This window comes from Coffea eugenioides, chromosome 2 (genome assembly GCF_003713205.1).
Source record: "Coffea eugenioides isolate CCC68of chromosome 2, Ceug_1.0, whole genome shotgun sequence".
In the NCBI taxonomy this organism is placed as follows: Eukaryota; Viridiplantae; Streptophyta; class Magnoliopsida; order Gentianales; family Rubiaceae; genus Coffea; species Coffea eugenioides.
This window is the reverse complement of record NC_040036.1, coordinates 19,908,146-19,935,798: the sequence shown is the minus strand read 5'-3', so window position 1 is coordinate 19,935,798 and position 27,653 is coordinate 19,908,146. Positions and strand designations below refer to the sequence as shown.

At 35.1% G+C, this 27,653-nt stretch overlaps 4 protein-coding genes across 8 annotated transcripts; 3 read left to right on the top strand and 1 right to left on the bottom strand.

Annotated features, from left to right (window-relative positions):
• Positions 1 to 350: 350 nt before the first annotated feature.
• Positions 351 to 4,575, top strand: LOC113762279 (protein DJ-1 homolog C). Of its 2 annotated transcripts, none has more exons than XM_027305663.1 (9): positions 351 to 809; positions 970 to 1,170; positions 1,392 to 1,541; positions 1,639 to 1,818; positions 2,335 to 2,409; positions 2,850 to 3,050; positions 3,502 to 3,639; positions 3,724 to 4,154; positions 4,294 to 4,575. In XM_027305663.1, the coding sequence occupies exons 1-8, from the start codon at positions 561 to 563 to the stop codon at positions 3,931 to 3,933; spliced, it is 1,404 nt and encodes a 467-aa protein (XP_027161464.1). In that variant the 5' UTR covers positions 351 to 560; the 3' UTR covers positions 3,934 to 4,154; positions 4,294 to 4,575. The 2 variants fall into 2 exon arrangements, with proteins under 2 accessions (XP_027161464.1, XP_027161463.1); XM_027305662.1 differs by having other exon boundaries at positions 4,258 to 4,575.
• Positions 4,576 to 5,777: 1,202 nt separating this feature from the next.
• LOC113760606 (bZIP transcription factor 46-like) lies at positions 5,778 to 9,581 on the bottom strand. 3 transcript variants are annotated; one of them, XM_027303254.1, is made up of 5 exons: positions 9,454 to 9,581; positions 7,321 to 8,480; positions 6,683 to 6,754; positions 6,553 to 6,582; positions 5,778 to 6,262 (listed from the first exon to the last, which is right to left on the bottom strand). In XM_027303254.1, exons 2-5 carry the CDS (start codon positions 8,443 to 8,445, stop codon positions 6,188 to 6,190), a joined length of 1,302 nt encoding a protein of 433 aa, XP_027159055.1. In that variant the 5' UTR covers positions 8,446 to 8,480; positions 9,454 to 9,581; the 3' UTR covers positions 5,778 to 6,187. The 3 variants fall into 3 exon arrangements, with proteins under 3 accessions (XP_027159055.1, XP_027159053.1, XP_027159056.1); XM_027303252.1 differs by having other exon boundaries at positions 9,460 to 9,581; XM_027303255.1 differs by lacking the exon at positions 9,454 to 9,581 and having other exon boundaries at positions 7,321 to 8,313; positions 8,394 to 9,365.
• A 3,874-nt stretch (positions 9,582 to 13,455) lies between these two features.
• On the top strand, positions 13,456 to 14,160 carry LOC113760368 (zinc finger CCHC domain-containing protein 10). Its single transcript, XM_027302917.1, has 2 exons — positions 13,456 to 13,852; positions 14,014 to 14,160. Exons 1-2 carry the CDS (start codon positions 13,456 to 13,458, stop codon positions 14,097 to 14,099), a joined length of 483 nt encoding a protein of 160 aa, XP_027158718.1. The 3' UTR covers positions 14,100 to 14,160.
• Positions 14,161 to 17,413: 3,253 nt separating this feature from the next.
• LOC113763237 lies at positions 17,414 to 22,359 on the top strand. 2 transcript variants are annotated; one of them, XM_027306990.1, is made up of 5 exons: positions 17,414 to 17,706; positions 19,461 to 19,640; positions 19,788 to 20,058; positions 21,713 to 21,822; positions 21,914 to 22,359. In XM_027306990.1, exons 1-5 carry the CDS (start codon positions 17,545 to 17,547, stop codon positions 22,040 to 22,042), a joined length of 852 nt encoding a protein of 283 aa, XP_027162791.1. In that variant the 5' UTR covers positions 17,414 to 17,544; the 3' UTR covers positions 22,043 to 22,359. The 2 variants fall into 2 exon arrangements, with proteins under 2 accessions (XP_027162791.1, XP_027162790.1); XM_027306989.1 differs by having other exon boundaries at positions 21,704 to 21,822.
• The last annotated feature ends 5,294 nt before the right edge of the window (positions 22,360 to 27,653 follow it).

Below are 27,653 nucleotides of genomic sequence, written 5' to 3'. Positions count from 1 at the left end.
AAAAAATATGTTTATAATACAAGTAAAATATTATTTAAAATAATTTAGCAATCCAAACACACTCATAAACGACCAAGCTATGGTTTGAAGGATGCTTTAAATAAATAAATTTCACTCCCAATCACTCATAGAAATAGAACTTTTTTGCATTGTAGAAGAAACGGCCACTTGTGCTAGTAAATCAAATTGGAAAACTGACTCGGAAACTTGTAATAGTTAGAAGTTTGATGATGCTGTATTGCAATTGAAGGGACAACAGGGGCCAAAATTACGATAAGGAAGAAAAGAAGTCACAAAATAAGTATGAGAAATGAACAGTTTACTCACTACTGCCTAGTCAACTCGTTCTTGACCATGGCCAAATAAACTTGCAGAGGATAAGAAAGGACCCTGAAACTCTTTAGCTTGCCTAACGATTGAGGCATCCCGGATTCAAGTCTCCGGATTATTACACAGATTCTATTGGGAAACACGAACTCCAGCATTCCCCCCAGCAACAGCAAATAATTCCTTTGATTCTCAGCTAACTTAAAATTTGGAGAATTAAAAAGGAAAACAAAATGAGGACTTCAATAACTCCTCTGTATTTCATCCCTACAACTCTTCCCAAGTCCGACCACCATTGTTTGGCGTCCCTCTCCACAAGATCATTCCGGGCCTTAGGCTTTCGTGTGTTTGCTGCTGCAGTCTCCGAACAGCGTAAAACCCCAAGCATTTCAAAACCTCCTAAAACCCCTTTTCCAAGCCCAACGGCTTCCATACCCACCCCTTCTCCTGCAGCAAATGAAAACCCTCCTAAGACCAAGAAGGTTTATTCTTTTTTTTTTCTCTTAATTTTGGAATTTATTTATTATTTATTTACTCTTTTGGGGCTGGGTTCTTCGTGCCGTGTTTAGTTAACGTTGGAATTGGTGCGATTATTGGGGAACTCATTTTAAGCTTTTGCTCCTCTTCTTTTACGGCTGATAGGTTTTGGTGCCAATTGGGTTTGGCTCAGAAGAAATGGAGGCTGTGATATTAGTTGATGTTCTGCGGCGGGCGGGCGCGGAGGTGACTCTGGCTTCTGTGGAGCAACGACTAGAGGTGGAATTTTCTGGAGGCACTAGGCTGGTTGCTGATGCATTTGTCTCTGCTTGTTCCGATCAAATCTTTGATCTAATTGCCCTTCCGGTTGGTTTTTCTTTCTGCTCCATAATTCAGTATTCAGCTGCTTCTGTCATCTTGTGTTTTTTTGCTCTGTCTCTTTTGAGTGGTTAGCTACACCAATATTTCATCACGTTTTGACCAAGTACCACTTTGACCACTGAACTTTTTTCTCGTTTCTTTTAGCGTTGAAGCTAGCAATTATAGATTCGTGAATTGTGAGAGACTGGTTGTGGATTACTGTTTAGGGTGGAATGCCAGGGTCTGCACGTTTAAGAGACTGTAAAATTCTCCAGAAGATGACTAGCAAACAAGCTGAGGAGAAACGGTTGTATGGTGCAATATGTGCTGCTCCAGCTGTCACACTTTTGCCTTGGGGCCTTCTTAGGAAGAAGAAGGTAACTTTCAACAAGTTTATTAATGTTTGATAAATGTATATACTCTTTGTACTTGCACTTTTGTTTATCTAGTTAACATGTTGCTTTGTCCTGCAAGACGACTTGCCACCCTGCATTTATAGACAAGCTCCCTACCTTCTGGGCTGTTAAGTCTAATAACCAGGTCTCTGGAGAGCTGACAACAAGTCGTGGCCCTGGCACTTCTTTTGAATTTGCTATATCATTAGTGAGCCAGCTTTATGGTGAGACTGCTGCCAAGGAAATCAAGGATTCGTTGGTTAGTATGACAAATTTTCCTAGGCTAAATTTTCACTTACGAAGCTATTAAGCTAAAGGAACATTGTTGAACTATATCGTTTCTTACCTTATTCTAACACCAAGATTTAGCTGGAAAATCAATTTGCATGTTGTTCTTTGTTAGAAATGCAAAAGATCCTTTCCTTCTACATCATGGTTGGCAGTATTTTTCCTCAATTTCCATTTTTGGCTAACTACTTGAGTTGCAACTCTTACTCAATTGAATGTTCTGTGTATCAAAATTTTTGATTAGATAGAGAAACATATTTCTAAGTAAACTCCTTTCTTTTTCATAATGAACACCTTAGCCAGGAAATATCTGAACCAAGCAGATGTGCTTCCTTTTGAAGTTAAGAGTTTCTAAATTTAAAACAAACCTTGTTTTTCTATTCCATTTAGCCTGTCTCAAGGCATAAATTTAATTGCAATTAGCTCTGGGCAACTTATTTTCTGTTTTATTGGCTTTAAGTAACGTTTCCTACTTCTTCCTGTATAGCTAGTGAATGACAGTGGCAGTCATAAGAAAGAAGAATTCAATGAAGTCCAGTGGTCTCTTGATCATACCCCTCAAGTAAGTCAGCACTGTTTATCTTGTCCAAGGTGTCATTCTACATTTTTTAAGTTGGCCCAAGGTTCTTAGAATTGTTTCTTTTTGAACTTTATTTTGATTGGTTCTGCATTATTTTGTAAAATGGATAGCATCTTAAATTTACTTGGTCATGAAATATTTTTGCTTTCTTCATTTCTTTACAAATAGAAATGTCCAGTTTTCTTTATTTTCATTCTTACCATCAGCATGCTAGTGATAAAATTATCATCCTCTGTACGGTTGTCTTGAATGAGCGCAATTTTCCAGTAGCATCTATATCTGGAGGAGTGATCTTGAGACGTGTGTAGAACTAGTGTTTATCTTGAGGAGTTATCTTGGAATTTAATCTATTCATAAGAAATTTTTGAACTATTTAGATGGGTTACAGATGTAACAACTTTTTTTCACTTGTAACATTGTAGGTCCTCCTTCCAGTTGCAAATGGTTGTGAAGGAATTGACATAGTTACCACTATAGATATCCTAAGGAGAGCAAAGGCCAGTGTTGTGGTTGCTTCAGTGGAAAAATCTACCCAGATTTTGGCATCACAAGGGATAATACTTGTTGCAGACAAACTGATTAATGCAGCTGCCGAGATCACTTATGATCTGATAATTTTGCCAGTGAGATTCTGTTTCTTCTCATCTTTCAATTGCATCTGTCTTTCCCCTAGAGTTGGGCTAGTTTGCTTCAGAATTTGGTCTTGGTTTAGTCAAATTACAATCAGGAGCTTGTGTGGCAGGAATACCTGCAGCAATCCACATTAAACATGGTTGTTCTTGCATGTATATTCATGCACAGAATTGGTGGTTTTAATCTCTTATCCTGCTGAATGAACTTGCTGGATTTTGTGCTTGTACATCAAGCCCTACTTCAGATATTAGAAACTCCTGTTTCTCGTTGTCAACAGTACTCTTCTTGAAATAATGAGTCTTTTTTTTTGGGGGGGGGGGGGGGTTGCCGGGGTGCGTGGGGTATCTAGAGTGAATGATAGAAGTACTTCAATACAAAGTTAATTTGTAATAGCATGATACTTTTTCATTTTTTGAGTAGTTGGCTGGTACTGAACTTTAGGGAGGAGTTGGTGGAGCCGAAAGGTTGCACAAATCCAGGGTTCTCAGGAAGTTACTGAAAGAACAGCAAATTGGTGGAAGAATTTTTGGTGCAATGTGCTCTTCAAGTGCAATACTTCAAAGACGGGGGTTACTCAAGGTAGAAATCAGCATTCTAATATTGCCATAGTCTGGGCTTTTTGACTTTATAATATCGAACTCATATGCTTCCCCTGTCTAACAGGATAAGAAAGCCACTGCACCTGAATCAGTTCTAAGCAAGGAAAGTAATGTGGTTGATGGTGCACAAGTAGTCATTGATGGTAAGGTGATCGCAAACAAGGGCCTTGCTAGTGCAACAGATTTTGGACTGGCTATCGTGGGTAAGCTGTTTGGGCATTCAAGGGCAAGGAGTGTTGCAGAAGGTCTTGTCTTTGAGTACCCAAGGGCCTAAAAAAGGGACTACTACCTCTCTAGGTTCATCCTGAAATGGGTGGCCTACCCACCCCAATTGGAAACAAGTGGATGCTTGGGACTTAGCTTTAAGAAGTATTAACAAGTTTGTTCATGTGGAAAAAGTGGTTGGGATGAACTGATATCTTTTGCTCGGCAACGAGGTGTTTCTGGTAAATTTGTAGTGGTTCCATGAAATGTTTAAGTGGCGAAAACCATGAGGTACACATTTTCATTCCGAATTTAAATATTGTCAGTTTTTTTTGAGAAGTTCTTTTTTTATGCCTTTGCAAGTAATCAAATGCTGTAAACTACTTTGCTGCAGTCCTCAGATGGGCTTCTGCTGTACGCACTTTTGCAGCTGCAGTGGTGGATAAATTTTGGGAATTTCCTGAATCCGGCCTACTGCCAAGAGATCATAATAATGTTTGACATGTGATAAGAGCTGCAAAGACATATAATCTGCATTCCTTTGCCGATTGGGGAGTTTCTTTTGGCTCATAAATCTGGATATTGTGATTATACTCCCTGTTTGATGCACACAGTCCTTTCTTTTTAATCTTTACTTTTTTTTTTTTTTTGAGAACAATAAATTATATTTGGAGTTAGTCCAACTCGTTATGATCAGAGATACCTATCATGATGCGAGATGTCTACACCCAAATGTGACGCTATTGCTGTGAATTGTGATCAATGACGACCAGGGACTCCTTGGCAAGGAGGTCAAAAGGACGGTTCGACATTAAACTGCCCTGGTCAAAACGCTATAAATGTCTGTGCCTTTTCACGTGTCTGTGCCTTTTCACGTGCTAGCATGCAATACATGCTTGACTTCCTCTCTCTCTCTGGACGGTAGGTCGGAATTCCAACCTTACTTGCAGTTAAAAAGTATCCTTATCTGTTAGACTTTTTAACCTTTCTTTTTCTCTGTAAAATAGAATATAGATTAGATTATAAAAATAATTATTACAGTAAAAAAAAAAATAGAATACATGCTTAAACGAATGCTCTGATGCTTTACTTAAAATAAATAGGACCACTACCAAGATTGAACTTGCACAATCCAGGAATGCCACTGCTGATTTCTTTCCTTCCCTGAGACGACGATGAATGCTCATAAGCATGCAGCCATTATTACCAGCTCCGCAAGTTCCCAGAGGTTCATCCGTGGACGACCAAAATCTTGCAACTGAATACAAACCATTGAGTCCCTTTCCTTTCCACATGACACCAGGAAAAATATATATATATGTACGAAATAGAATTATGAAACGTTGGAAGCGTTTAGACGACCGCGCGTCATCGACTTTACAGGGGAACGTTAAATTTCGCGGAAGAAAAAGCATAAAAGTGGGAGTAAAATCAAACATTTGCCTCTATAAATTAGAATTGTGATGGCTGAGAAAGCTTTGGTTCGGTGGCTACCGTGTGATGGCTGAAGTAGCTATGGTTTAATAACTAAAGTTGAGATTGCAAAATTTAGAGGTTTTGAGTTCTAATTCTATTGTTTTCTCGCCACTCTTTGAATCTCACCCTCAAACAGAAACTAGAAATATAAATGAATTTAATAGAACAAAACATCCCTGTTGTTCAAAAACTTTATTTGATTGTTTTAGCAAATCTGAAATTACGTTTTAAACTTGATTTGTTTTTTGATCGAGTTATTTTCAAAAAAAAAAAAATTATCAAGCCTAAGTACGAATAGTTTGAATTTGTTACTAATAAATTTCAATCTTATATTAATCAAACCAAAATCCAATTGGGCCCAATTTAAAGTTTTCCGACACAAACTAGTATTCAAATTTGACTTGATTTATCTGTCCTAACAGAAGTTACGTGAAAAAATGACAGGCAAAGGACTGCTAGTCAAATACTAGCTTTATCCTTTTCCTACAAAGGATTATTCAGATACAGGTGACGTATCCACTACATTTTTTTCTTGTTTAGATGACAGAAGATTAAGCTACAAAATGTCAGCAAGAACAACAACAAAATTTAAGATCCTGCTAGCTATTACTATCGTGTCAAGGGAGAAGCAAACAGAACCCCAAATAGGAAAATCTTATGCTACAAATAGGTTCCCTTATTCACTGCACGACACTCCCTGCTTCTGTTCACAAAGCTACCTAACATGTTTACAGGAGACAGAAAAAAGATCATAACAAGCTAGCTACTCCAATCCACTTATCTAAACAATGCTTGAGTTCGTACTGCCCTAGAATTAGTACTTCTTGTCAAGATTTTATCTTCCCGTTCTACCAAGGCCCTGTCAGCGTTCTTCTCAAGCATCTTCTTTTACCTCCCCACGGCATCTTCATTGTCTCCAACATCTGGGAAAAAAATAATTAAGATTGTCAACAACTAAACTTGGCTAGTCAAATCACTACTAAGAAACTGCAAATTACTTTCAATAGTAAAACAGAAGCACGGTATTCAAAAAATTGTATGCTGTGAAATTTCAGTGCCAGATATTATTCAGCGACAATACTGCCTTGCAACTCCAACAATTGTCCTTCAATTAAACAGTCATTGTCTTATTCCTTATCACTTCCTCCTCTTTTAAGTGTTTCATTCAGTACGGGAGTTACCACTGCCGGACCAGAAATAGAAGAGGCTGTACCTGATTTTTCTGCATCTCCATGAGTTCAACCTGCAATGAAATTCGAAACATTAAAAAGCTCCATCACTCTCCACATGTTTTTAGAGTATTTTAAAAAGATTATTATCATTTTAACTTCCAACTACATTACCTGTTTTTTCTGCAACTCTTCATTCAGTTCCTTAAGCTTTGCCACTTCTGCTTCCAATTCTAAAGTATACGCCTGCATAACCCAATGTCAGAAATTGAGAAAAGAATACCAAGTGTCAACCAACGATCTAATAAGGAAAGTTATTAAATTACAAGAAGTTACTGTAAGATAAATCAATCAAATGTAAAGTAAGATGTAAGAACGTCTAAAACTTCAAGATGACACCTGAGTTTGTTGTGTGTCAGCAAGCAAATTATCTAAACATATGCCACCAATTTTTCATTCTTCTCATAACAGTCTCTTTACAGTCAGCATATTGTTTATCTTAGATATAACGAGTAATTCGCTTATCAATAGAATCTCTTAGTCACAACCACTAACACACTATAACAATCTACGTCCCAGTAGAAACTGGAAAAGGACAAAGATGCAAAACTGGTAGAGCTCGGTATTCCAGTATCATGGTAATCCAAATGTGACATGTTTATCATATCCTCACACCCAAAAGTGCTGCATTAGACATGGAAAAGAATGATCCACAAACAAAAACATAAAAATTAAAGGAGATTCAATCAAATCGCTCGAAAAAATAGCAACGTTGACCTAAAAAGGAACAATGGTTTTTCTAATAAATTCACCTGCTTCCGGGCTCGTGACCGTGCAGCAGACTCTCTGTTTTTAATCATTCTCCTACGCCTGCGCTCAACTTGTTTCTCTAGAGTACTAGATGATCTCCTTCCTCGACCCACTTCATTGAAAGCATAAGGAGATGGTGATAATGATGGAGAATCCAAACTACTTTTAGAAATCACATCAGAATGCAAATGATTTCCTGGAGACCCTCCTGCAGCTGCTGTTGTCACACGACGTAACCCTGCAATACCCATCACTCCAGTTGGTGCGACACCACCTTGAGCTACAGTAGAAGTTGCAGTTGTCATTCCAACGACAGAAGCATTCGGCCCCGGGCTAGCCAGCTGAGCGTTGTTCCCTATCTGCTGAACACTGTTTCCTAATGGCAAAGGAGAGGCAAAAGCCACAGTTGCTTGCTTGGGAAATAGAGGCTGCAGCGGCGGCTGCTGATTCTGTTGTTGCTGGGAAAATCTAACCCCATCTCCATTCAGAATCAGATTAGACGGGTTAGAAAGTGCATTCTTACTCTTTGCCATTTGGTTACCCAAAACTCCTTGATCTCGAGCAGGTTGGTGAAATCCAATATTCAAACCATTGTCAATACCACCAGATTGAACCAAACCAGCATAAAAACCACCATTGCTTGCCTTTCCAGTAGGTTGAGCATCTTCTCTAACAACACCTGCCCTGACCAAAAAGTCCTCCAGCGTCATCTCACCCAAAGTGGGTTCTCTTGGCACCAAGTTTGAAGACCCACCGCCACTTCCATCTTTTGCGCCTCCATTTTCTTTAAACAAATCTTTCCAGACCTCATCAACGGTCCTCTGGCTTAGGGTCCGTGGCAATGTTAAAGAGCCTTGCCTCTGCAAGTTTCCGGCCGGGGTGGTCCCATTTCTCTCAACAGTAGCATTAACTTGAGTCTCTTCGGCTGTCCAGATATTCTTTAACAGGTCCTCCATATTCATAGAACCAAAGTCCTTTCCCAAGCTGCCAAAAGTCTGAAGCTCACCAAAGGTCATTGAATAAACAGAAGATTGCCGTGCTAACGGAAAGTTTCCACCAGGCCTCCCAACATTACCTTCCGGCTGTGTTATGTTCCCCGTGTTGTCGAAGTTCAAACAAGACCCCATGTCATAAGAACACTAAGAAGTGCCACTGCCAAGAGCTGGTCAAAGAATAATGGTTGTAACTTGTTAGCAGCGAAAGCAAATTAAGTAGATCTAAGAACCCAGTACCTCTAATCTATCGATATTTCCATGCAAGTGAACTTGCTAAAATGCTTAACGTCTTTTCTTTTCTTGTCAACCTACTCTATCAAACCAAAATAGCAAATGCATAAAGCCATACAAATCATACTTCAGAGCTCAAGTATACGTAAGTACTGCTATACATCCTCTCAATTTCGACGAACATAAATCAGTATATACTCTCTAGAAATCACCAATAAATCTACCAAACCCCATCTGAATCACTGTAATGAAGATTTCGAACCGTGTGTCAGATTGTATCAACTTATCTAGCCTTCAAACAATAATAAAATATAGCAGGATTATCTACTGCCAACTTACAATATTAAGAGTCTGTTGATGTACTAAATTAGCATCAACTCAGTACAACGTATGCAAATGAACACTATAACCATCACCTAAAGGGAAAATAACACGATCAAAGGAGTAAAGAGATCAGATTAGAAAGAACGAAATCTTGTCCCGCTGAATTGGATTATGCAGATCAAAAACTGACCCCACTTACTACAAATCTAGTTCCACTAAATTCAGATCCTTATTCAATCCAATTCCCACAAAAGAATAACAGATTTACTACCAAAAAAAAGATTTAAAAAAAAATAGTATGCACCATGACAATACTCTCGAGCAGGAGGAAATTCTACTAACAAATGCCAAAATTAAAATTAAAAAATAAAAACCAAAAACACACATTTCATCACTGAAGAAAAAAATTAAGCAAACACCATCAATCAACGGATACGAGAAGAAGAATCAGACTGGCAATCATTAATCATTTTCATAATTTTCATTGGTGTTGAGATTATTTACTGGGAGCATTGCAGCAGTGGAAATCAGGAGAAAAATTAGCGTACTATTACAGGGAAAGCTGACATATTAAGACGATTTTACCCTTACTGGGAAAGAAAGAGAGAAGAAAGAGAGTTGGGAAGAGGAGGCGTGAGGAGGCGTGTCGATTCCTTCTTCTTCGCCGGATGGGTTAAGCCTTGCTGCAGTCGACAAGTGTCTTCTTACTACTCCGTCCGCACCAGTCCTTCATTTAAAGCCCAACCCTGTCCCCCATTTTCTTAATTGCTTTTTGTTTGCTTATTTAATTACGTGGATCTCTCCAGATATCGCAACGTGGCCCAATAACTCCTGGCGGGCCCTTCGATGTGATTCTTCACCAATGGCAGAAGGGAAAGTGGGACGGCCTGAGCCGTCGATTGATGCTTTCCGACACAGTTAATAGATGGCGGATGGCGATTGATTGTTTTGTCGGCTTCTGTTTCTAAACGCATATGCCGGAGAGCGGCGGTCTATTGCCACCTTCGGGTTTTCCCTTTTTTTAATTTCCCGAAGCAGTGTTATCTATCAATTATGAGTAGTCTACCCTTTTTGTGTTTTTTCGTTTTTAATTGATTATTGTAGTAGTACTATTTTTGAACATTGCGTCTTTCCCTGTCTGACGATTAAAGTAGACTATTTTGAGCAGTACATTTTTTTCTTGTCTTGATCCGTTCGAATTGCGATTTTGTAAAATTTTTGTGTGTGTATATATATATACACGGTTACGATTTAATGTATGTGATTTAAAAATGTGTTCACAAAAGATATAAAAAAAAATTTTGAGAACAATGGGAATCCAAACAAATAGTAAGTGTGTTTGGAATAATTACTGTAGCACTTTTTGTGATGCGATATCTATGAGATAAAAAGATAATTGGAAAGATTAAAAGGTGTGTTAAAAATTGTATTTGTGATGTAAGCAAATAATTTTTTACCATTATTTGGCCATCCAAACACACTCGGTATTTTTAGAAAAATGTAATGTAAACGTGTTTCCAAAAAATAAAAAAGATATATTAAATAAAAAATTAGTTTGTGAGATTTTTGGGATTCATTAGTAAATTAGTTAATTAGTTAACTGGGGAGCATAGTAACAGTTATGTAATGGTAATTATGTAGGAGTGGGAGGATTTTTAAATAAGATGTGGATAGATTATGGTAAATATTGAAAGGGTATTTTTCAGGAGCAAATTTTGAATTTTAAATTTAAATTTAGATGAGTTGTCATGTATTCAATGGTGATACTGTATATACTGTCAGATTAATCCATTTTAAAAAAGATAGATGTTAACATTATTTTTAATACCAAACCCCTGATCAGGATATCGATGACCCTTATTTCCTTTACTAGTGCTCTATATTCACTCAATGTATGTGCAATCAAAAAATAATTGGTAGTTATAATGTTTAGGAGTAATTATGTTGAAAACTTATATTTAAATAGTTAAAAGTAAAAATAGTCATGAGTAGTCACGAGTGGTTAAAGTAAAATTAATTTTTAAAGAAATTTCATGTGATCATAAATATTAACCCCATAAGATATCCTTAGACACGACGGTCATTTCATGCAAGCAGATAATGGTGAACAAGGCCCATGCCGGTTACATTTTCATGTGTTCGAGAACAGAGTTGTTCGGCTAATTGTCTGGGAGATTGGCGCATGGCTGAAACAAGTCCATTGGCCCATAACTCGTGACGAAGAGAGACTAAAATGCTGTGAGTGAGAATGACTCAATGGGCTTAATGAACCTCCCTTGAACGCCGCAGATGTTGAAGGAACACTTGCATTTCAAAAATTCATAATTCAAGCTATGACCATTGGGCCTTGGTCCAATGGCCAGGAAAAGCCTCTTTAAAGCTTTCCTATGCATTAAGTCAGTGGGATTCAAATCTCGCCTAATACGTCATACAAGAAGTTTAGAATTTTTTGTTCTTAAAAAATTTTAGAAAGGAGAAGTAGGAGTAAGCTAGATAGTTGGCATTGCAAAGAGTAGGACTAAATTAGATAGTCGTCAATGCAAACAAAAAAAAAAGGAATTATTTTAATGGAAGTGTTATGGAAGCAAACATTAAGACATTTAAATTACACTTAACTTACAAAATCGTTCATTATACCCCCTTCATTTATACATTTTTTTAATTTAGCTTGACTCTTATTAGCAAAATTAGTACTTGAAATCATCTTAAGGAATGATTGGTGACACCCATTGACCAAACTAATAAACAAGGGGTTCTCATTAGGCACTTGCTAAAATATATTTTAAATGTCATTTTTTTAAAATGTAAGATTAATTAGGAAAAGTAAATAAATAAGGGAGGGTAGGTTAGATTATGGAAAGTATATAAATGCAAAATTGGGTAATAATCATTAATATGTGTGTATATATATGGTATTTAGATAAATTTAAGATATATTAACAAGTTCCCATTGGAAATTTGTTAGAAAAACCATTAAACAAATGGTAGCACAAATCTAATGTCTCACAACACCACTCAAAAGGCCAAATTGTTCTATTTCAGATTAAACGAGCATCAAGCACATAGAAAGTTAATTAATAAAAACGTAAACCATGGTAGTTAATCCGAATGACTTGGCAATAAATGAGTAAATGCATTATTTTTAACTCCTTTTCTTTTTTAGTGTAAGTGGGAGATCATTAATCTGGAACCTATCACTTACGTTTCCTCTTCCTACCACCCAACCTATCCCTCCTCCCAAAACATTATTTTAACCAATTGATATATGAATCAACAGTAAACATGAATAAGTCCTGTCCACCTACTCGACAAAGGGGTTCCTTTTTTACTTTCCTGACCTCTCGTAACTTCAATGTGTATTTCTGGGTTTTCGCTGTAGTGATTATAGAACGTGAGTTTTAACAGCCTGACTTTTCCATGATTATACTTGACAAAACTGATAGAATCAGAGGCATGGTGTCTCTTAAGTCTTAACAAATGATAGATGTGCTTTCAATCAGCGAATCCTTCTGTAACATGCAGAGAAAATAAGAACGCGATATTTCATTTCTGAGTAGTGGCCTCCTGCGGTTATAGGCTCCAACAAAATGCAACGCAGAGATTAAAACCCCTTGCATGCAACTTAGGCTATGTTCATGTACTTCGACACGGAAAAGCAAACGGCGAAAGAACTCGATGTTTTGGAAGCTGGATTCAATAGGGTTAACCCTGTCATGAAATTCATCTCGTGATATGTACGTAGCAATTAGGTCGTGCACAACCATGTATCGAGACTACCTCGCGTATCCATCTTTCGTAATAAATGAAGGAATTGAAACTATTATGCGGTTGTATAATAGAATTTGTCGGTGTCTAAGCTTTTTGAGCCTATTGCCGAAACCTGCCTGGATCTCAGCCTTGTCAAGCCATGCCTGCTGATACTGATACTGATACTGTAACTTATGCGCGCATCTGACATTTGAGTATTTGACAGACGCTACATGTCTGGGATTCTAACGTACTAAGGTAACTCCTTAAACTCAGTCTGATTTAGGTATCGGAGTCATTTTTTTGGGGTACTAAGCCTCGACTCTGTGCCATTTTTTGTCTGTTGAATTTGCAAGTAAGAAGCTCGCCTCCGTTTTCTTCTTGCCCCGCACAGTCCGCATTACCAAAGTGAAACCATACAAGTTTAAATCAGCATTTAGGCCTCAACCTAACAAACCAGTAGCACTTGGAAGGGGGACTTGATTTCGATTTGTGGTAAAGTAGGAACCGTCTGAGGACTTAGCATGAATTTCTTCCACTTTGTAGTAATTCGATGATTTCCCAGTGGGAACAACAGTCACCGTTTCCTTCTCAGCAGTTCACATGATCCGCCGCGAGAACCAGAGCTAGTCTGGAATGAATCATTTGAGTTCGGTCCCACATGACATCATATGGCAAACACATCTTTGAAAACCCCCACTTTTTCTTAGTCTCTTCTATAAAAGACCTCCCTCCTGAGTCCCTGCCCGCCGTCCTAAACACATCCTTAATCTCTCCGCCAGGAAAAAAAAAAAGGGGGAAAAACACGCCGACAAGCCAACAAACGGCGGCTGCTGCTGCATGGACCATGTCAGCGCACTTTCAACAAAACCGCTCTCCGAAACCAAGTCGGGGCCCCCGGACACGCAACGCGAAGCGGCGTGGCTGAAGCGCAAAAAGGAATTTCGTCGCTGGCAACGCCGCCGCTGCAAGAGTTTTACGGACTCCGACTTGGATGAACTCCGAGCTTGCATTGAACTCGGATTCGGGTTCGAATTTGATTCCGCCGATTTGGACCCCAAGTTGTCGAGTGCTTTTCCAGCTTTGGACTTTTACTGCGCCGTGAATAAACAGTTCCACTCCAGGTCCAGGAGTGATAGCTTGTCCAGGTCTTCTTCGTCGGTGACTGTTGCTAGCTCTGACTCTGACACGTCGCGGTCGTCTGCTGGAAGTTCCTCCAGTTCTCTTTTCGAGCCTGGTAAAAACTGAGATTTAAAATCTACACAGAAACAAAAGTTTTTGAATCCCCTTTTCCTTTTGTCCAAATTAATTTTTGAGGGTTGTTCTTGAAATTAATTATTGATTGATATATATATATATATATATAACTTTTTTTTTTCTTGTTCATGTTTTGCCTAGGTGATGATCCGGAGGTGAAGAAAACGAGATTGAGGCAGTGGGTGCAGGTGGTGGCATGCACAGTTCGACAATGTTCGCCCAGATGAATGTTGTTTTATCCATGATTAACTGGAGACTAAGAAAGAATGAAATAATTGGCAACGTCAAGTAATCTTGCTGTCATAGATTTAGAAGAAAGAAATGGTTTAGGTTGGTTGATTCCAATAGACAATGATCCAACTGTTAAATGTTTGCGACAGCAGTCATTGATTCCAATTTCTTCTACTCCAATATTTGATTTTCCTTAATTTGCTTCTTGAGATTAGAACCTTGCTAATAAACAACTACAGCTATATTTTCCAAACCTTTTAAAAAAAAAGGAAAAAGAAAAGAGGCCTCAATTGATAAGCACTGCTGCCGTGTTAATTCTCAACAAGGGACGTGAATCAATGCCACCACAAAACGTGACCAAGGTTAATGGATGAATTATTGACAAATATAACTATATACGTCGGCATTATTAGCTAATCCTCGCTAATTTCAAATTAGCAATGTCCAATTTTTTTAAACTAATGAACAGCTTTTTTTTTTTTTCTTCTAATTTTTACATAAATGACATACTTCATTGCTTCTAAATTGGTCGTTTTTTTTAATGATGGCAACATTAATTGCTAAGGACCTAGTTAATTATTGATATAATGATAGTATATTTATTTTGGCGGCATTAGTTATTTAGTGTTATAGAGGTAATAATGGGTTTGTTTGTATAGAGTATTATTTGAAATATTATTTGGAATAATTACTGTAGCACTTTTTGTGATGTGATGTATGTGAGATAAAAAAGTAATTGGGAAATGTGTTTATGATGTAAGTGAAATATTATTTACATAATGTTTTTGATGATGGCGTTAGTTAATAACGAATTGGTCATTTACGATTATAGCGGTAGTATATTATTTAATGATGGCGTTAGTTAATAACGAAGATAATAGTAGTGTATTTTTTAATGGTAGAATGTTTTTAATGAGAGCGATAGTTATTAATGAATTAGTTATTTACCGTTATACCCGTATTATATTATTAATGATGCTATTAGTTATTAACAAATTAGTTAGTTACCGTTATAATGATAGTATGTTTTTAATGATAGCGTTATTAAACACGATAAACTAGTGATATATTCGTCGTGATAGTACATTAAAAAATTTGATAATTATTCTAACATAAACGAGAACATTCTTAAATGTTCGTTACTGTCTAACTAGTTATTCATCTGAATAGTAATACCACCCGTGTAATGATGCTATCAGTTGTTGTCTTAATGGCAGAATGAAAAACAGAGAAATTCCACTTCGAGACTTGAGTTATTGTTATACTTTTAGACCCTCAATGCCGACCCAAGATAATTGAGAATTGCATGTGTTGCATACATTTTTGAAGTACAATACGAACCTACGGGAGAAGACAAGAATATTACCAGTATTATCATAATGCTATGATAGGGTGTAAAGGAAATTTTCTTCCTTTTTTGACGTCAAAAAAAGAAAAGAAAAGTGTCTACTCGGCCTTTTTTTTGGTCAGATTCATCATTTTGTTTACATAGAAAGTTCAAAATCGAAGCACCTTTTCTACAGTACAAAAGTAATAAATATATAAATTGTTTTTTTTTTCCTTTTTACAAACTCTTAAAACAACAAAATGGACTAAAAAACAAAATTCATGTTAAGAACTCCAATTTTAGACTCATAATAAACTACTTCTCATGCTTTTGACTTATGTTGAAGTTATTTATTTATTTTTTAAATCTTCTTTTGTATATTTTGGATGATTATTTTCCAAAAATAATCAAGTTATTTGGCCAATAAAAAAAAAATAAAAATTGGGCAACAATCAATATAGCCATAAACAGGAACATGGACTAATATTGGATGCATGTAACATTTTGGATGGAATAAAACTCATTAATATTTCTGAGGAAAAGCATTACAAAAAAGCTTGCTGCTTGTGTATATTTCATAAACAGTATGTAGGTCTTCGTAGGAATGACCTTTTTTTTCTTTTTTGTCAAACGGTAAGAAACTTGACTATTGACTTTGATAAACCTTAATCTACAGTACACCTCGTAGGAATGACCAGTAAGCATACTTATATCGAAAGAAAACCAGATCACAAGACTCCAACAAAAATATCTAGCCACGCAGTTTCTCGAAGATGGAAGAAAAAATCTTAGATATAAAATTATAAATTAAAAGGTTTGACAGGGCGGACCAAGCTCATGCCTATCATCAAAAAAAAAAGGATGACGAAATAAGCTATCATTATATATAGTACCCAGTTTTTTAAGACAACGGGCCACCTTTCTTCTTGACAATGAAACATCTACATGCATGGTATTTGGGATATTCCATCCCTGCCCTCCTGGATTCTGTTTAATTGTTTGATTAAAAATGATAGCACCAGGCTGGTTTTTTCTTTTTTTCAAAATTTTTTCTTTTTTCAAAATGATAGCACCAAAGATTTTCTAAAATGTGCATATTAAAATGGAGGTGTTATATTTCGACTTTTCCTCAACTATTTTACCAAAGTTCCATTATCATAGAAATTTAACAAAAGGGTTCAAATTCACCCATTCGCACATAGATTATCTCATTTATGATGATGAATTGGTTATGGTCGTTCAACTCAACAGCTGCTGTAGGCTGAGCCGATTGAACTCTACTAACTCAAAAGAAAAAGGAAGAAAAAAAAAAAAAAAGAGGCATTGTCTATTTTATACCTTGAAGGTACATGATAAAGATTTTCTATTGTGTCTGGGTGAGAAGTTGGCCCAATTTAAGTTTGAGTGCAATAATTCAATATTTGTCCGTTAAAATATTATGAATTTAGGAAGTGTCTGATAATAGTAGAGTTTTTATTGCAGCTACACTTTTTATGTGTACGTGCGAGTGCTTAATTTTTTTAAAATTAATTATACATTGACGAGTGTAAATACACATTACATTATCTAAATTTAAATGTTAAATTTTACAAATATGACATGCACGTGATGAATCCGTAAAGCCACGTAACACAAAAATATCCTCGGGGTGATACTAATAAACAGAGAAAGAGTAAAGTGCAAAATATCGTCTCACACCTATCCTCCGGCACAGTTAGAAGGTGACGACTTTAAAAAGCGTCATAATAACAAGGCGCGTGAGAACAACCTCTATGCCAAGGTCACCTCATCTGCTACGAAAACGATCCGTCTGATGCTGCACCCCCGAAGAAAATATCTGGCTGACATTGGAACGAAGATATTATCAGCCCTTTGCCTACGTGGCAGCAGTCTGATGTTATTGACACGTGTAAAAAGCGTCGCCATGTGGAGCCTTTATTGGCACCCAACATCGCATTTCTTCCTTCACCTCCACCGCTTCACCCCCCCCATCCCGCACTTTTCTCCTCAATCTCTCTCGAGAGGGTTTCGTCTGTCCTTTTCCTTTTGCATTCGTTTTATCCGATAAATCAGGGAGGTATTTCGGTGCAAATCTGCATTGTTAGGGTCGGAGAATGGTAGAGAGTAACCGGTCGGAGACTGCGCCGGCGTCGGCGAATCTGGTGATGGAAGAGTTTTGCAGCTGTGAGTTGACTCGATCGAACTCCGAGGCTGCTTCTTCTTTGACTGTTGAAAGTTCCGGAGATATCTTGTTTCCTTCTGCTAATGCAAGACCGGTAATTCTGGCATTTTTTCAACTGCTTTTTCCCGAAATGTATGTGTGTCTTCTTTCTTTCTACCTTCCTCCTTTGTATTATGTGGAAATTTGGTTGTCTGACGAAATCTGGTCCGGATCATAAAAGTTACAATGACACGGTTTGCTTTTGGAATTTGATGTTTATTATTTATTGCTGTGTGAATTCCATAAGCAAATTATTATTTTTTTTTAATATCGTAATTATTGTTGTAGTTTAAGAGAATGAATAGATTTAGTATGATCAGTGCCGGATGAAAGAGTGAGAAAGGAAGACAAGCAAAGTTCTTGAAGGCAACAAGATAGTTAAAACTGTTGGTTTCACTAGTTTCATAGGTGATTATACCATTCCTTTTCTTTTTCTTTTTCTTTTTTTTGGATTGAGAAAAAAAGGGGGGGGGGGGGGCGGTGTTAGCTAGATATCTGCTTAGTTGTACTAAAAGTTATATATATATTTTTTGTAATACCATAGCAGGACTTGAAAATGGGCATGGCGGGGTAACTTGTCCACCAGGACGCAACAACAGAGCTATTGCTTTTTTAGAAATTTCAGCACTGCATTTTTGGAACCGGAGCATATACAATTTAGTTGATTCTTGACTCATGTTGATTTGATATCAGGGTGGTTTGAGTTTTAAAAACTTGACAATCAAGTAGTAAGTTGTTGCTGTAAGACAGATAGTCGTTAACCGTGACGCTGTGTTGGAAAAGGCATTTTTGGAAAACTTTTAAGTATAATGCATCTTAAATGGATGACGACTGTGAGGTCTTAAAGAAGACAGACTTAATGGGATCTTGCTTTCTCGTTCAAGTGACAGAAATGAGTGGTTGAACAAGCTTGTCTTGGGTCTGATGATTGGAGAAATAGTAGTTCGTTAAATGTACTTGCTCCTCTTCAAAGTTGAATCCACTTATCACCTCTAACAACTCATTATTAAGTTTTTCATGACATTTAAGGAATCCAAAACTTTTGCATCCATTAAGTATGTTGACCATTTATTGTAACTCAAGTGAGATTTTTTTCTTTTCCTCATCTCTATGGACCTGACTTGAGGAAAACCAGAAGAGACAGGCATATGAATTTTTTGATTAGCATGTGGGACTCATTTTGGGAGAACAGCTTAATATGAACTTTGCATTCATGGAAAAGTGCTGTCTGCATTATTTGGAGGATATTGAATGCATAATGGTTAAAGTTCTTATAGAAGCACTTGTTGCTCTTGTGCTACCATCTTCTGATGCATGCTATTGTGACATTACAATTTGCTCTGATGAGATAAAATATGTCAAAGTGTTAGCATGACATTTATGTGGATATGGATCTGACAAAATGATGAGTTCATGTCCTAGTTAACAATGAGAGATGCAGTCACCATGTTTTAGATGGGGAAAGGTGGAAATGCAGTTGTTTTACAGTTCTTTTGTTTATTGAATTCTACAGAATTTTCTTTTGGTTATTGTCTTTTATGCTTCATCCATACTTTTAGGGATGTTTTTGTTTGAGGTACAATGAAATGCAATGTTTTGGCAGACTGTCTAGTTGCATTAGACAGTATAATACTACTGGTGGCCAAAATGATTTCACTTTATCCTACTGTATGGCACAACCTTGGGATGAGGGACACTAAGAATTGGAGTTTTGAGGATGTTAAATTTGTTTCTAGGGATCAATGCAAAACTGTATTATGCTGATTGCATTAAATGCTTTTCTCATTAACCATTCACATGTTACCCCAGGATAAGTGTGAGGCATGGACAAATGAGCAGCACAACAAATATCTTGATTATTTGGAAGCATCATTCGCTCAACAACTACAACGATCAAGAGGATTCACAGCATGGTGCACTGAACAAAACAGAAGTGGTAAAGATTCATCTAAAAGGCTGCCTGTCTGTGTCAGCAAAGCTTCTGAGCAGGTAACTCTCAATATTCTTTGGTGTCTGTACATAGTATTTTTCTCATTACATGGGCTTCCTTTTGTTTGGTTTCCCATCTGGCCAAAAAGATGGTTGTAGTTTTGAATTCTTCTTCTTCTTCCTTTTTTTTTGGGGGTATCCCTCCAGTTCTCAGTTTTACAAGATGGCCAATGGCAGAAGATAATCTTTGATATGGACCAGCCTCTTTCTTATATTTCTACTGTTAAGATTCCAAGAATACATTGTGAAAGACGTGCAGGTAAGGACTCTTCCCATGTATCGTCTGATCCTAAAGACCACATTAAGTTACGCTATGAGGAGGAGCATTTGGAAGGCAAGAGACCTTTTTCTAGTGGATCAGCATCAAATTCAGAACAAAACCATATAAAGACATGCTACAGTAATTCATTTATTAAAGGTAATCTTCGATCTGACCTATGCACTTATTCCTGTGTAATATATGACTTCATTCCCTTCCCTTTTACCTGAATGCTGACATACATGTATAGTAAATGTATATATGTACATTTAGACCTATATTTCTATTCTGTGAGTATTCCTATTTGATTTGGGGTAACTGTTAGAGATATCTAGGGATACATATGGACGACCTTGGTTTGCTTTTTCCTGCATAGTTTGGCTAAGGAATGCAAGACAATCTGTCAATTCTTAAAATTTAATAATAGATGCGTTGTGTATATGCATCAATATCATTTCTTGCCTTACAACTTGGACCTTGAAATTCCCTGTTACGGGGTTGAGAATGTGCAACATGGGGCATGAACATGATTAACTCGGGCAACATGTTCTTTGAAAAGAAGATTTAGTTATTTCATTAAGAATATGTAAAACTGTGCATAAAGTAGTCTTTGCAAGATATAATCATAAACGCTATAAGCAAATCTTGAACACACACTGCCTTCATTCAAGGAAGCTTGTAGGGAATATTTTGAAAGCTCGCTAATTGAATATTTTCTGGCAGCTAGGGCAGTGCTTTCCATTTCCTTTGTAGCCTTTAGGCCATTTTTCACCTCATCGTATACTGTGGGATTCTTGATTACTTTAATTACCTTTACTAGCTGGTCAGTTTGCTTGAATATGTGCTTTTATTTGCCATTGTGATAGTTGATTTTCCATATACTTGTCAAAATTTGTATACTGTAGCCACGACAATGCACAAGTTTCAAAATTTTTCTTTGACTTTGCTGATCGAAGCATCTATGCATCTTCTTCTGCTTCACGTTCTTTGCAGTTTTGGCACTTGTGGTTCCTTGACAGATATGATGGTTATTATTTAGGGATGTTTATAGGTTATTTATTGCATTTTACTTGATTGACATTCCTCTTTTTCGTTGTTGTTCATGTCATTCCAGAACCACCTGGTACTGGGTGTTCCAAATCAAGGTAGGAAAAGATGTAGATAACAAGGAGTTTTCAATTTTTGATACCTCTAGTACCACTTCAATGTGGTTGTTCCGTGGCTTATGAACATGGAGGATAGTGAGACGGGCCTTTCCAAAGTTTACCATTAACATAGGTTTAGGTGTACATGTTGACCCAGTTTCTTGTTTAGGTCATTGTTAAAATTCCATTTAGGAGTTAATACTAGTAATTTGTTCTTTTCCTCTGTCATGAATACACTCTTGGTTTAATGGTTCTTCAAGTTAGCAACTTATTTGGTCAAGTATCATGGTTACATCTTAAGCTTAACATTGTGCTGAAATATATACCTCCCTCCTCCCATTGTACACCCAACCCATCTCTGTTGAACAAAAGAACTTGAGGCAAGTACCATGTATTCTCTGAAATGATGGATTAACAGGCTGGTTGCATTTGTTCAGCATGCATTTTCTTGTGTTGTTAATGTAGCAGCTGAGACCAATAATTTGAGCTCAGGGAATAATTAGCATTTTTGTAGTTACAATATGTTGTTTGTTTAGCCGCTGAAGTACACTAGATATTAGTGAAACTTTAGGTGCCATGGTTCTATAGATAATGTTGAGCATCACTTTGATGGTCTTATCCTAATTTTTTTTTTTTTAATGTCAATTATTCAACGATAGATTCTGCAGAAGGTTCGGGCCAGAATTTTGCTGATGAAGACTGTGAACATGATCCGCACACTATTTCTCTGGCAAAAAGGTTGAAAACAGTTGCAGATGATACTTCAAGTGAAGATCAAGTAATACCTGAATTTAGTTCCTTAGCTGCTTTCATTTAATATATGACTGGTGTCATAGATATCTTAACGTTATTTCTGCCACATGTTTCAGATTGTGCCATCTGGGAAATTATTTGCATTAGGAAAGTCAATCATCAATAATAAGACGTTGGGAGGACAAGCGATTAATGAAGATTCATCAAAAGATTTTGAGAACTGGTCCCTTCTCAATTTGACGTGAAATCTGAGGCATGGCTTGATGTTTGAGTTATGACCACCAACAAGAAAGATGACAAGCATTTAGTTTACACCCCATTTGGAGTAAAGGATGCTATTTCATTGAATACTTTATATGACGGTAATGTTTTACGGACTAGGAAGAAGGTTTTGAAATTTTTCGACAGGTTTGTTGATCATCAAAAGTAGATTTTAGATCCATGTAACCTCCTTGCACGACGGTGTAGCTATGAGGTTGTAGATAAAATGTTGATGCATCTCTCTATCTCAGGGTGGAAGTTTTGTGAAAGTTTGTGGATCACCAACTTGAGCAAATGTGTGTGTGTGTGTGTGTATATATATATATATATATATTAGGTGAGAAGTTCTTGAATCGTTTCTGGAGATATAACCACGGGTCTTATGCTTAAGATGCTTCGAGGGGAAATCGGAGTTTATTGTCACAATAATCTTTCTCTTAAAAATTACTTCCAAACTAATGCAGTTTCAAAATATATATATATATATAATATTTAATTTAATTAGTTATGAACTTATAATAATGATATTTTTAGTTATATGTGTTATATAATGGATATTAATATTATTAATTATACTAATAATTATATATGTCTACTAATAGGAATTATTGATTAGTTATACTAAATTTACTAATAAATTTATACTAAATTTCTAATTACACTGAGCACAACAACACTTTTTTTTTCAAAAAAAAATATAATAATGACTTAGTAATTGTCTTTGTGTTAAAAGTGAAAACTTTTGTGTTTGGACAGGAGATTATTTGTCCAAATTTATTTGTTTACATCACCATTATAATTTTTAATACACCTTTTTATCTCACATACATCACATCATAAAAAGTGCTACAGTAAAAATATTTCAAATAATTTACAATCCAAACACAAGCAATTAATAATTGACTACTTTAGCTGTTTTTGTTGGATCATGTTGGATTGTATTCAAATAATTTTTGTTTTATTATTTTTATGAATTTCAATTGTGAAATCACAATAGATAATAATTTGATGATATATTGATATTTTAGTACTTTTTTTTTTTTTGTGTAAGCAAGAGACTCGAACTCGAGACCTCTTGCTTACACTCCCTCTCCCCGTACCACCCAACCCATCTCTCCCCCTGATATTTTAGTACTTGATTATTTGCTAAAATTTAACTATAATAAAATTATATGACAAATTTTTATTAATTCCACAGGAGAGGGGGGAGTAGGGCGGGGCACCCCGCCCCGCCCCAACTTGACCCCGTTGCCATTCATAAAACTAATTACCCTTAAGCTTTCGCTCTAATCTTCTTTCATCTTGAAAGGCAAATCCCATTATAATGTCAATAATTACTCTTAAGAGCTTAATTAAAATTCACATTAGACGAATACTTCATTATTTTTCAATAGTTCAAAATTTGCTACTTCTTCTCTATATATTGTTCATTGTTTACCTTGAGGAAATTCTTAATACATTTGGAAATTTCTTACATTGTCATAGCAACTGAAAATTTTTTTTGCCATATGTATGATGAATTGCCATACAGATAAATTGAAAAAATTTAGAGATCTATTTTGTTAATTTATGATTTTTTATTGTTAGAATGCGTAACAATAACCCTTTGAGATATCAACTATTATCTAACCTTGGTGTTAAATCTAATACCTTATGACTTAATTTTTTGTGATGGGTCAAAAAAGTGATGCCTCGTACAACTTTCTTTCCTACAATCCCTTTTCTTCTTCTCTTCCTTCTCCGTCTATTCTTGTAACTCATATTTTTTCTTCAATCTTTCCTACTACTTTTCAACTCCTCACCATTTTCTTCCCTCCCTCCCCCTCTATACCTAACCTTTAAATTCATATCCTGTGACCTAATATATTTAACTTTACTTATCATAATGAAAAATATAAAATTGAAAAATGATTACAATGGTTGCAATTATTAGTATCTAAAAATGGAAATGAAAAACTAATAATATCTATAATATCCTCAAGTACTACAATCAATATATATATATATATTTAACATAGCAAATACATATTTACATATGAAAACAGCAATAAGAATACATAAAATAATTAATGATACCAAAAGTTATCCTTAGTGTTTGGGTTTTGCACTCTTATTCAAATCTAATGTCAAATTTGGGCCAAATATATACAAATTAAGTAGTATTTTAGAGTTGAATGTTCTATATCTTTCTCTTAAACTATAATGTTATTTTTTTAAAAATTTTTTGGTAAAATTGGTGTTGTTATTATGATTATTTTTTATCAAAAATGAATATTTCAAAAAAAAAAGTCCACGTTAAAAGGCTAGTAGTACTTTGTTTTTTATTTAGTGAATTCATAATTTGGATTTCATGAATAGTACCATTCTTGATTTTTTAAATCCACGACATTATTTCGTTTTTGTTTTCTATTTAATTTTGCCTTTTTACTTAGTATTACTAAGTTAAAAAATAAAATATTGTCATTTACTTTTTTACTTTTACTAAGTTTGGCAACGTTTTCTTTTTATTTACCTTCCACTAATAAACTTCAAACCAAAATTCTATATAAGTGGAGTCACTACTTTTTTAAATTAGAAAAGCATGGAAGTCACTTCTTACTTAAGAAAATGTTATTTGCACCCCATTTTTTTTATTATTTGCAATTCCACCATTTGTTTTATTATATAGTCTAATTAATTAAAATTATATGACCAAAATGATTATTGAAATGTGAATAACAAAAATGGAGTGTAAATAATCATACTTATTTAAATTAATAAAAAAGCATGAAAGGATGTTATATTTGTTATCTCTTCTTATGGTCTTATAGAAGTTTTAATTGTTATAAAATCATAAATAACGCAAGGTAATCGGAAACGTGATGGGTTGAAGTTTAAATAGGATAACATGCACATTAACCAATAATTTGAAATGAAATGATTTTAAAAAATAACCAATAATTTCAAATGTGAAAAGTAGATGTGGAAGTTGAAAGAAATATATTTTATAAATTAAATTAAATTAAATGTGAAATGCTAGAAAAATGAAATTGGTAGTGGAAAAATGCGTGGAGGCTTGTTACTAAAAATTCCTTCTCAAATGTATATAGAGATAGATTGTTATAATAAAATTTTAAATTTTAAAAAACTTCCAAAATACAGTTACAGTCAATTATTTAACCACAAACACCGAACACAGAATATTAAATAATACTCGTACTTAATTGAAAGAAAATTAATGAGCTGTGCAAGTCATCTATTATCATGTCGAGTGTAAGTTAATTTTGGCGCACTTAATAGTTATCTAGTACTTTTACTCTGAAAACTAGTGTGAATACCCGTGCTACGCACGCTGCTGACATTATTGAAAAAAATGAAAATAAAATGGAGAATAAAAAAAGGTTAAAAAATTGTACCAACACAATTAAAATGTAATATCTGTCTAACAATAGTTTGAAATATGATACAATGTGTATATCATTCAAGAACTGCCTTTTTTCGAAAGATAGATTCTGAAAAAATAATATAAATTTATATTAGAAAATGAATGATATATGAATAAAAATGAATGTAATTGAATGTTGTTAAAATGAAATACTTACAAATATTATGTATTTGATTTGATAATCTTGCATGAAAGTGCGAACACTTTTCACACCATTCAACTTTTAGTACGAAAATCAAAATTGGTGATTTAATTAATTCTGTTGAATTTTGTGGAGTGCGTACTATAAATGAAAATACACGATTTTTGCATGAATTGATTCGTTGGTTGAACAACCTATCACCATTTTTCTGAGAATTAAGTACGTATGAAATTCAAAATTAGTGTATTTTTTTTACATAGTCTATAAATAGCATTATAAAACATAAATATATATCAAGAAATTCTACCTTTCTTTGTAATTCTCTGAGATAATAAGCATCACAACTAAATACGAATCGTGCATGTCTGTCTTGTAGATTAATATGCATGTTACCACTGGAATCTCTGATTTATATGTTAACATTGTACCTGTTTGACAAATAAAATATTATATACAATACAGAAAATATGTTAAAATTAAAAGTACATGAAATTAATTACCTAACAACAATGTCGACCACGTCATTATAATTTAGACCAGAGTGACAAAGAATCAGATAATGACAATCTTTTTGTGATAAGAAACATTAACTCTTTTGGCCTAAAGGTACGGAATCTGTCATTATGATAATATCAAATACTATACATAGTTATCGAATTCCAAGAATCCAAACTAAGTCGCCAACAATTTGAAGATTTAAATTTTTTATCGTAAGAAATTTCTCATATCCAATTCCATAATTTTTTTATCTGGAGGGAACTTGATTCCATAAAAAATCAAATACCAACACTTATGCCATAGGGAAAAAGATGACATAAAAATAGTGATGGACATCTATTATTTTGATCATAAAATAAAATTTTATACTTACTGTTGCGTAATAAGTTGTTATTGAATCATGAGAAAATGCGTCTAAAACGATGACCTATTACCTAACATTTCACTTCTATTTAAAGACGAAAGACAATAACAACAATAATCAATCGAAAATATTACATTATTGGAAATAATATTTAATAAAACAATGAAAATGCAAATGTTTAAAGAATAAACAGTATCGGGATTTCTAATTTGATGCGAACGACATTTTAATTGGTGTAGTTGGGATTTTGTCCTTCGAATTTGATGTGAGATTTCTCTTTCGTCAAAGCAAAATTGTTGAAACTTTTCGAACTGCTGTATAGAATCGTTGCGGTGTACGTTTCGTTTTCTAAACAAATGTTTCCTCCTTTTGCAATATTGCGAGTTTGAAATTTAGCTGTCGTTGAAATGCTTGTAGGCAAGCATGTTCCATAGTGAAATTATGTTAAGAGCTAAGATGGATACCATAAAAAAGTTGAAGGAGATAATAAATTTTTGGGAAAAATGCAAGAAAGTTCTCTTAATTGGAGTGAGCACGCAAGAAAGTTGAATGAGGATGCTATGTTTTGGAGAACTTTTAATTGGAGTGAAATTCTTAAATTGAAGGACTCTTAATTGGAGTGAAAAAGTGGGAGAAATGTAGGAAAAACGTGAGTATTATTATAGGATTTTTAGAAGCAGTTATAGGATTAGTTAAAAGATAAACATTTCTTAAATTGGAGAACTCTTAATTGGAGTGGAAACGTGGGGGAAATGTGAGCATGATCATATGATTTGTAGTATACTCAATAACTTGATAGTATACTCAAATCCTCGCTGAGGTAAAGTTTGCCTAAATAAGTTTTATAGTGTCCGAATTTCTTGCAAAAAAAAAAAAAAGCGCTAAATAGTCTTAATTGGCATTGCAAATTACAGCAACGTGCCAATGGCATCTAGTTCTAATTTTTTTTGAGGTCAAAATCTAGTCGTAACTGGTTCTGTTGTTTCTTGATCATGTTGTATGTTTTCGAATTCTATTTAGCGTGTAATAATTGATAATGATTTATTCTATTTTTTCGTGGTATTGACAGGCGAAAATCACACCAGAAGTGTGATAAATTTACTATAAACTCTTAATATTATCTCCCCTAATTTTTGTATACTTTTTAAAAATTTAAACTTTTGTCAA